The 10,859-nt window shown below is 41.4% G+C and overlaps 1 protein-coding gene across 1 annotated transcript; it reads right to left on the reverse strand.

Moving 5' to 3' along the window:
- Nucleotides 1-865: 865 nt before the first annotated feature.
- Nucleotides 866-10,303, reverse strand: LOC139409974 (smoothelin-like). Its single transcript, XM_071155390.1, has 8 exons — nucleotides 10,123-10,303; nucleotides 5,799-5,962; nucleotides 5,624-5,699; nucleotides 5,326-5,451; nucleotides 5,101-5,155; nucleotides 4,857-4,977; nucleotides 2,775-2,926; nucleotides 866-2,506 (listed from the first exon to the last, which is right to left on the reverse strand). Exons 2-8 carry the CDS (start codon nucleotides 5,940-5,942, stop codon nucleotides 2,359-2,361), a joined length of 822 nt encoding a protein of 273 aa, XP_071011491.1. The 5' UTR covers nucleotides 5,943-5,962; nucleotides 10,123-10,303; the 3' UTR covers nucleotides 866-2,358.
- Nucleotides 10,304-10,859: the final 556 nt, after the last annotated feature.

Genomic DNA, 10,859 nt, shown 5'->3' on the forward strand with positions numbered 1-10,859 from the left:
AGCAAAGCATGCGGACTTCGGGCACTTCAACATAATTGTTTGCGTTTTCACCACCAACACAATCCAATAGACTATGTAAATTTCAACAAACAGAAACTACATCCCTCCCTTGTACCCAGTATCAACGGCTTGGTTTGACAATCTCTTGACATCATATCTTTTTGGTGTTTTGTAACAGATTTCTATTTTCTATTTCCATTCATCAAATGACGTTTGGATGCTGGAATTATATTTTGGACAAAAGTGCGCAGGTAACCTACAGGATACTTTTGAAGTAGCCTAATCAGATTAAAACATGGTTACTGGTTGTGTTTATGCCACACATAAAAGGTAATTCATTTTAAATGTGAAATGACATACTTAGGCTATATTGAATATGTAGGTTCTAAGATGGTCAAGGAATTGCTTCAGGGGAGGCAAGAGCCTGATTTAAAGGAACATTCCACTCAAACTTTAGGTATTTGTTTCATTAGTTTCATTAGTGTCACAGTGTGATGCGTTTAGCACTTTCTGTATTTTGAAAGTTCTATATCTAGAATATTGATTGCTGATAACCAAAACAATGTGAGACTGTATCAATACTGGACTAATGAAACAAATACCAAGAGTGATATTTCCCTATAAAGATCCAATACAGTCGTTTTTACTTCAATATCAAATAATTGAAGTACCTTTACTGTGATAGTTTTCAATAAAAACTAGTAAAAAAAACAAGTTTAAACAGCTTCTTTGCAAAGAGCAATTTGTCAAGCAAAAATTTTGCTAGGACTGTCTGAGTGTCACCAGGCAGGCCAAAACAGGCTGAAATTTCAGTCCGCCTTTTAAAACAGCTCATGCACTAATAGAGAATTATAATCATTTTCACAATTTCACAGTATTATTCAAACCTCAAGAGTGTGCAAATATACATAAAACACAGGAAAATCTAGATTGACTGCACTGGGCCTTTAAGCTTTACTGAATAACTGGGCCTTCTGGGAGGACATGTAAGCACATTATTATAGGACGACTTGTTGGGAGAATGATGATTTGCAATAGACTGTGCATTTCAGTATCACAAAATCAAAATACAGCCAGACTGGCCTGCTACTGTCCCTTTCTAGACCTTATAAACTGTCGAGGGTACACCCACAACTGATCCAAATGGAATGAATGGAATAAAACATTCAAATTACAGGGCGTTGTGCCATTATTCAAATTACATTTTTACTGCAGTTTACAGCTTAGAGTAGACTTTTGTACTCACCATAATACAAGTATTCATTGCATTGTGGCATTCTAGGCTACACTAGTTACTTTTATTGTCCCTCAACAAGATCAACAGGGGAGCTTTTGAGCTGCATGTTTCATGTCTTCACTGTTCTTTCATACACTGACACACCTGGCCTCTTCACTGCCAATCAGCTATTCCTCCTTGTTCTTGTGGATTTATATTGAAAATGTATGCAGCTTTGAATATTTGTCTAGTTAACCTATTGCAGATCAGGACAAACAATCCACCTAACACTATTGTCACTATGAATGGTAAATAGAGGGCAGGATATACAGTTAGACTTGTAGACTATATTAACCTGTGGTATAGTTAGCTGACGAAAAAGTACCAAACCACCTTGCTAGAGGAGGTGCATGCAAGCAGAAGAGTAAATTACCCTCCCCTGTGCCCAATAAAAAAAACACACAACTCTCCCCAAAACAAAACCCTCCCCTATTTTGCACCCCCCAACCCATTCACAATGAAAATAAAGATATTGCAACTCAGTGTTTATATAGTATGATTCTAGTCTGTTCCTGAGCACATGGTGGTCCCGAGTAGTTTAGAATGAATCAGTCTTACTGTGATATTTGCCATTTTTTGACAGTTACCAAACACGGTAATGATTGGGCAACAATCAGGCTTTCAGGCTGAAAATGGTATGGGTTCCCCATAATAGAAATGTGGTAGGCTAGGCCTACTCTAAAATGTGATCAGAACAAAATAAAAGTTCACAAATCAAATCATTCACATTATATTTGACCTCATGCACAGTATCTTTAATCCATACATAGCCTACACACAAAAGGCATGATAGTCAGGGCACAGCACATCAGCACCACAAAAAACCATTCACAGATTCCCTATGGCTCTGACTGAGATTAATATAGATGTGTAATCTCAGTGGAATGTACAGATCCTAAGTGTCAGCTGTCTTCTGAAAACATACAGATAAGTGTAAGCTCAAAACAATAAAAAAGACACATAAATAATCAAAATCCCAGCTATGTGCTTATAAGCTGCTGCAGCAAATTGCAAACTTTTATATCCCCTCCCCATGGCACGTGGACGCAACATGTATTTAAGTATACTGTGAAACAGTGTATTTAGAGTTTCTTTTTAGTTTTAACTAGGCCTTTCTCCACCAGGCATCGGTAGAACTCCTGGATGTATGTGTACACACACTTCCAGTCAGGCTCACGCATCCGCAGCAAGTCTTCAACGTCCAGCAGAGGGGGGCAATCTGCCAGCCTCCTGCAGCCAAAAGAGAGAAGAGGAGAGAGACACAGGCCTGAGCAGTCACAATCCGTATGTCCCCAGGCAGGATCTACTGGCAGCTGAGTTAAGAGGACACTACAGGGGAGTTCTTTTCAAAAGCGTTTTTGCCAAGTATAATCTATCCCTGCACAGCCCTTGGGGCCTTCATGTGCATAAAGTAGGAGAAGGCACATTTTGTCAGAGTAGGTTTCTGTGGCTATGTGTGTGTTTCAATATTTGTTTAGAACAGATGTAGGGAACTTACTCTGCAGTGCTGAAGGCCAGCTCAAAGTTGTCCTTGCGTGCGTTGGGGTTGAGGATGGAGTACTCAAATGCATCTGGGAAGAACCTGTGCACCAGCGCACAGAACGCTATGCCATCACTCCAACTGGAGGAGAAGTTGTGGATTTCCACCCCCTGCATGGAATAAGGGAGGAAGGGACAGAGAAAGAGAAAAACAAAGAGAGCAGGGAGAGTGTGGATTTACAAAGACAATTATATAGTGAAGTAAGGTCGGTATGCTGGGGACACAACAGAACATTCATGTAGACATAAGATGGAGAGTGTACATATTCCCTGCCGTTCTGGGTGGCATCCTGCTTATGCACAACATTTGCATATCCTCCGGTGAGAACCTGCCTGAACTTGTTGAGTGCTCAACACATTTCCCCCTGGTGCACCTTGCCTTTTGTTATTTCCTTACTGATAATAACTTTGTACATGTGTGCGTTCATGCAACAACCACACACACACCATTTGCCATTAGACATAACTGTCTGGAACTGGAGTTGTTGACATCTTTTGTATGACTAGCAACAGTTAGTGAGCATATGCTCCTTTACAAGTGGTCCCTAGAGGCGGATTAGTACATCAGCTGCACTAAGGCATACTCCAGTGACTTATGATGGAAAACAACGGCCAACACAGAGTCCCCGTCCCAGCAGGGCCCGATGAGTCCGACACATCTGGATGACTATGTGTTGATTTTCTCTCCACATCAAGGGCTCCCGAGTGGCACGGTGGTCTAAGGCACTGCCTCTCAGTGCTAGAGGTGTCACTACAGACCCTGGTTTGATTCCAGACTTGTTTTTTAAACAACTAATTGACCTACGTTGGTTCAATTATTTGAATTCCATTTCATTAGTTTTTTTCCTGTGAGCTCAATGTGCAGTCTCTCTAGAGACAAATCAGATCATGCCCGGACTGTGCAACGTAGTAGGGAGTTGTAGTTTCCAACAGGCCAATATTCTACATTGTTTAGTGCATAAAACGTTTTATGCACTAACGTTGTATGGGAACGTTGTAGGAACATTTCTGTGTATCAGTTGTCAGTACAGCGCCTGACCGAACCAAAGAAACGTTCTCCCCAAAAAAGTAACATGCCTTGTTACTGTTGCTGAGCCAATCAAGGCCCTGATTACTTTTTGGGGGAGAATGTTTTTTTGGTTCCATCACGTGATGTCCTGACAACTAATACAAAGAAATGTTCTTGCAATATTCCCTTGAAATGTGTCTAGAACATTATTATCTTATATTCTGAGAACATGGCAACCATGTTCTGTGTATGTTTGATGTGACGTTGATGGAATATTCTCGTACCGCTATACACATGTTCTTGCAAGGTCCCATAAAACGCATATAGAGCATTAACATGGTATATTCTGAGAACATTGTAAACCAGTTCTAGATAACGTCTACTTGACATTAAAGGGACGTTCTCCTAACGTCAATGACAAAACATGCTAAAAAAGGATCTCAGAAGGTTTTTTACTAACATAGATAGAATGTTCCCCTAACTAACGGAAAACTGGACACAAACATTCGGGGAACATGACTGGTAACATTGCAAACATGTTCTCTCTCCCTAGAATTGTTAGCTGGGCAAATCCTTCCAACGCAGAGGAACTCTTTTTCACAGCCCTTACCTATACCTAACCAGCTCCATTGTTGGTTGAGTTAATCATGTACAACCCCCCAGAACTCTACATTTAATTACAATATGCCTATGTAATTGGGGGCAGCTGTATAATATTCCCTGCTCTTTTGAGTGCTACCTCACTCGGTCAGAACCTGCCCAAACTTCTTGAATGCAGCAACATATTTCCCCCTGGCGCACCTTGCCTTTTCTTCTTTCCTTACCGATAATAACTCTGTACACGTGTGCGTTCATGCAACAAAACCACACACACAGACTTACACACAGTATTCAACATAATTTGCCATTAAACATCATAACTGGAACTGGAGTTGTTGACGTCTTTCCTAACTAAGATTGAGGCCAGCTTTTGTTTGACTAGCAACATTTAGTGAACGTACACTCCTTTACAGAGAGACCTCCGATGCTTACCTCATATGGTTCGGTTTTGGCCCTGCACCAATCCAGTAACATCTGCTTGACATTTTTCATGTTGGGTGCTGCAGCGACAGGGGAAGACTGAGGAGCTGTTGCGATAGCTGGGTTGGCCATGCTAGGGAGAGAGGATAAACACGTTATTTAACCATGCTGAACCATGCTGAACAGACATAGACATGCAGAACTTGATCAATCACACGTGAAGCACGGTTGACTGTTAGCTCAATGACTCACTCACCTGCTAGTTGTCTTAGACAAGGAGCTGGTGGTTGACGCAGGAAATTGGCTGTGCACTGTAGAGAAACAGAAGGGGATAGCAAGAAAGAGGCAGGGAGTGATTTTGAGTAGTGGAAAAGTTAATCTCTCACAATTCCACTTTGATTTGAAAGCTTGAAGCTTGAAGTGTGTGTGTGGCATGCATGTGTGTGTGTGTGATGTGTCCTGGTGAGGATATGATACTCACTGTGGGATTTAGGCTGGTGATTGCTGGTCTGGCCCCTGTTCATTCCCATTCGTCCTGTGCCTGCTTTACTCAAAGCCTGCTGTCTCAGGTCATCTTGCCGTGACCCCCGCTCTTTCTCTCGCTTCTCTTTAGAGAGGAGAGATGTAGAGGGAGAAATAGCATTGTAGTATAGAAGAAGGAGAGCGAGTAGACATTAGAAATGATTGTCAGTAGTTATAGGTACCGGAGGAGCTGTGAGAGTGAGAAACAAAAGATGTGATCCTGTCAAATTTCACATTGAAGTTCTCTCTGACCTTACCTCTCTTCTTCTTGAGCAGGTCCCTCAATGCGGCGCGGATCATTCGCCTTTCATCAAAATCCACAGCCTTATCCAACTGTCAGAGGTAAACACACGTAGAAACCAATAGATGAGAAGGCCAAAATCAACCCAACTACTGCATGTCTATGTGAAGTACGCACCGCGAGTGCCCCACCAGTTTATTCAGGACTTCTTCATCCTCAATTGCAGCTAGCTGCTGACTGGTCAGTGTGCCTGACGACGTGTCGCTGGGGGTCGTCTCGGAGGCCTCGTTGGCAGACGCAGCCCCCACTGATCCCTCATCAGGTCCCGCCTCCATGTCCAGTATACTGTATGGGGCTTATAAAGGAGGTAGATAATGGAGATAAGGGGGCTCCAATGGCAAGAACTTCTACACAAATATCTAAAGAGCCAGAGCGAATAACATAGTTAGTTTGATTATCATCCATCATTGATGGATCCATGGAAAGCAGTTGCATAGTTGGCAGACGTACATGGCCTACCTAAAACATAGGATCATCCATCTCTCTTTTCCCATTTGGCAAGACACGTGGTCAGAGGAGGAGGACAAAGTATAATCATTTGGTGGGGGCTTATATTGGTCCTCTTTCACACATGCACAATTGTGTATTAATTCACCTGTGAATTGGAAATATCCCAGAGAGACCCTCAGAGAGTGGGGTCAGAACCAGGGTCTGCCATTATCAATGGTGACCCTGGAGCAATTAGATGCCTTGCTCTATGGAACATCACCAGATGTGCAACCTTTTGGTTACTGGCCCAACACTCGTACCGCTAGGCTACCTGCCACCCTGTTAGTGTGACACGTGTGCGTGTGTGTGTTTACAGTATTTGTGTGTTAGAGAGGGAAAAGATGTGTAGGTGTGTGGAGAGGAGAGGGATAGTTCTATCTATAGTAGCCATTATCAGTACATACTGTACCATCATTCATAAAATATAGTTTAGAATTACATCCATAAAACTAACAGGGTGAGGCAGCATTGGCATTTTAAGTTTCAACTCCCAGTGATGTGCAGAGAGCAGAATTGTCATAATGTAAATGCGTAACACCATCTGTTCAACCTGTAGTCTGTTCAGCAATCTGAACATAAACACTTGGGGGGGGGGGGTCTAAACTGACTTTTTTACCAGTTATTTTACCAGGTACGTTGACTCAGAACACGTTCTCATTTACAGCAACGACCTGGGGAATAGATACAGGGGAGAGGAGGGGGATGAATGAGCCAATTGTAAACTGGGGATTATTAGGTGACCGTGAATGGTTTGAGGGCCAGATTGGGAATTTAGCCAGGACACCTGGATTAACACCCCTACTCTTACGATAAGTTCCATGGAATCTTTAATGACCTCAGAGAGTCAGGACACCCGTTTAACGTCCCATCCGAAAGACGGCACCCTACACAGGGCAGTGTCCCCAATCACTGCCATGGGGCATTGGGATATTTGTTTGACCAGAGAAAAGAGTGCCTCCTACTGGCCCGCCAACACCACTTCCAGCAGCATCTGGTCTCTCATCCAGGGACTGACCAGGACCAACCCTGCTTAGCTTCAGAAGCAAGCCAGCAGTGGTATGCAGGGTGGTATGCTGCTGGCAACTGGATGCTGCTGACATAAACCATGCTGCTCTCGAGAACTGTTTGATTTAACTCTGAAGTGCCCTTCTTATTCTCTCAGCAACCGGCCTAGAGCAGCACACAAACAGTATAAAACAAATATAGTAATAATATGTACAAATATAATAATGTAGCTTCGCTCATTTAAACATCAATCATCCATGAAATTTGCACAAGTACATAGAATGAGAAAAATAGATGGATAAAACACAGACGCACAGACTGACATAAACATCCAAAAAGTAACTACACATACAGTACACAAAGCATAACATCAAATCATAAAGGGGAAGATAAACCCACTGGGCACACCACGTTATTTCAACATGGATAATTGGGTCATATTTGGTTGAGAGGTTGATCAATGAGATTACAACCTATATTCACCCACTCAAAAGAGACAGCCAAAAGTTAGTTGTATTCCCAATGTGTTATCATTATGCCTAAAACCATTTTAAAGCACAACCAAATTCCAATGGTAAAGCAATGTTTGGTTCAGTTTTCGCTGTGCTTTCAAGCAAGTTCAAATGGGAATACAATGTCAGATATTTTGTTTATCACTGTGCTCCATCTAACAGCAGAACCAAATGACATGGTGCAAGTGGTCAATAACATTTGAGATACTGCACAGATTATTACAGCAATTGTGAATGTCTCCATACTGCCCTACCAAGCAAAAAGGCAGTAACTGCTCATTTGGTCAAAAATGAGTTGTAATGTTCCTACATTAAATACATGCTTAATCATGTGGACATGTATCCTTCCTCTGTTGTATTGTGTTCTGGAGAAAATGGGGGTCATGTTAGCAGTAACTGCATAAAGGTACTGTGAAACCAAGGTATATAAAAGCCATTTTTCTCAGTTCCACTCTATGAGCAGTTACTGCCTTTTTGATTCGTAGGGCATCATAGACCTGCGATGACCTATGCATGCTGTCTTGAACATGCCTGCTTTATATGATAACATAAGAAGATTTATAGTTACAGTAACCTCAAAATGTGACCATGGATGTGTTACTCATTGTAAGGTTAAATGTTTCATTTGTTTGTAGTTTGCCTTAACCTCGGGCCTTTCACGGTATTAAAAAAGTAATATTGAATTTGGTTGTCAACGCAACCAAATATCAACGTTTTATGGAGATTCATCTTCTGCTTGGATAGTTCCATCTATAGCACTGACTTAGTTTGGCTTTAATTCCAGTTTGTCTACAAATTAATAATTGATGTTAGATTCAGGTCTCCATCTCAACCACACATCTAAGCCCTTTCCTGCAGTCAATGACCAAAAGCACCCTCTTTTGCCTCATGGGTGGAATGTAATTCATATTCTTCATCATTTTATAATGAATAAATATATATTAACAATGAATATCTGGTGTTTCTATGTCAAACAGTTTAGTTATATTTCAGTCTTCTGTGATGTAGTACATAAAGTGTAATATTGAGATGCAAACTCAACATTGAATACATTTGAACTCTATATCTGACATAGTAAACGTGTCTTCTTTTCATAAGCCCGTAACCATGTGTGAGGTGTATACTTTTGTTTCCAAATAGATTTGTTGAAGACCCTGATTTAGCCCACTGCAGTAAAAAGTTAAAGAATCGGAAATTAATCAAATCAAAGTTTAAATCCACATTAAATGCTACTATGTATATAGGCCTAAATATCATCATTGATGATCTATGAGTGGTAAAGTATGGTCACATTTCATTTGCTCTGTTAACCCTACCCTTTGGAATGACTTAAAATAGCAACAATGAATCTATTTCATTCTTAAGCAGAGATTTCACAACAATCATTCTCCTCATAGAACATTGGCAATAATCCGTGTTAAACATCATGGCTAAGCAGGGCTGAGTTTGGTTAAAACCCTGGATGGGAGACTAAATGGTACTATAGCTGTAGATATATAAATTCTCCAGTAGGTGCTTCTCAGCCTGTAGTTTTTTTATGATAGTGGATTTAACGTTGAAAATCTGACATTGATGTAAAGGTACAAATTCAACATATTTTATGCAAAAAGTAACCACCTGCAACCACAGGGCTCTCCAGAGGTTGGTGCAGTCTGCCCAACGCATCACCGGGTGCAAACTACCTGTCCTCCAGGATACCTACAGCACCCGATGTCACAGGAAGGCCAAAAAGATCAATGACAACAACCACCGGAGCCACTGCCTGTTCACCAGTACAGGTGCATCAAAGCTTTGACCGAGAGACTGGAGAACAGCTTCCATCTCAAGGTCATCAGACGACTGTTAAGCAGCCATCACTAGGCGGCTTCCACCCGTGTTACGTAACCCTGCACCTTAGAGGCTGCTGCCCCATATATATATATATATATATATATATATATATATAGACTTGAAATAACTGGCCACTTTCATAATGGAACACTAGTCACTTTAATAATGTTCACATATTTTCATATACTGTCTATGCCACTCTGACATTGCTCATCCTAATATGTATATATTTCTTAATTCCATTATTTTACTTTTAGGTTGTGTGTATTGTGTGTATTGTTGTGAATTGTTAGATATTACTGCACTGTTGGAGCTAGAAACAAGCATTTCGCGACACCCACAATAACATCTGCTAAACATATGTGTGACAAATACATTTGATTTGATTAATGTTTTTCTATGTTGACATTTGGTTACCATGACATAATCCTGTGGTTGAAATTTCACCCTCAAAACCACCATTGCTATTGCTATTAAAAGTTTTTAAAATCCATATATTTTTCACAATACGTTGACAAATGTTGATTCAACCAGTTTTGTGCCCAGTGGGAAGGCTGTTATAGGAATTGAGACTAGAAGAGACAGCATGGGAGTTAGAGTGAAAGTGTCACAGACCTACCTGTTCACTGGGTTCTGTCGGTGTCTTAGGGGACACAGCAGCTGTTTGCGGCAGGTGATGAAGACTTGCGTTTCCCCTCGATGTTCAGTACCCCTGTCCCACTCTCTCCTCTTCCTCAGACTTGCACAAGGGAGTGCTGAGCCCTAACACCACACCCCCTGCCTCAGCGTTGGACCAGAATGGATGTTTTGGGGGGGAGGAGAGGGGTACTGGTGAAAATAACTACTCAGGGCGAGGAGGAGGGAGGAGAACAGACTGAATCGTGGGACTGTCTGTCCTCCCTTCTCTTACTACTTCCTTCAAAGCTCTTCTCCTCAATTGACTCTTATGTCATGTAAAACTTTATGAGGCTTAACTAGATAGATTACCATGTCTTTGTAATGACACCGTTTTGACACAAAGCTGTTTATCAACTCAGGGGGGGTGAGTGAAGTGTTGTTTAGAGAGCCCTATATACAAATGATATGAGAGTAAGCAAAAGGGTGAAATGCTGAGCAGAAGGGGGAGCAACAACACTACCTTATTCAGGCAAAAAAGTCAAGGAGTTGTTCAGCGACATCACTCTGTTTACAGAGAGCCAAGACATCCCTGTATGGGAAGAAAGAACACACACATATTTGGCAGAGAGTTTAGATAGAAAAAATAATCTACTCTCATTATGTTATTTTCATACAACAAGGTTGACTGGGGGATTTTGAGGTCAAACATCAGTAACCAGGGAAATGGCTCCACCACGT

The sequence above is a fragment of the Oncorhynchus clarkii genome, chromosome 5 (assembly GCF_045791955.1).
Source record: "Oncorhynchus clarkii lewisi isolate Uvic-CL-2024 chromosome 5, UVic_Ocla_1.0, whole genome shotgun sequence".
NCBI lineage: Eukaryota > Metazoa > Chordata > Actinopteri > Salmoniformes > Salmonidae > Oncorhynchus > Oncorhynchus clarkii.

Bases quoted from the DNA above. Each gene is read 5' to 3' on its own strand.
- LOC139409974 (XM_071155390.1), bottom strand. From the start codon at position 5,942: ATGGAGGCGGGACCTGATGAGGGATCAGTGGGGGCTGCGTCTGCCAAC. The intron at 5,700-5,798 runs GTGGGGCACTCG...TACCTCTGACAG, and splicing joins AAGAAGTCCTGAATAAACTG to TTGGATAAGGCTGTGGATTT. The intron at 5,156-5,325 runs GTGAGTATCATA...GTTTCTCTACAG, and splicing joins TCACCAGCCTAAATCCCACA to TGCACAGCCAATTTCCTGCG.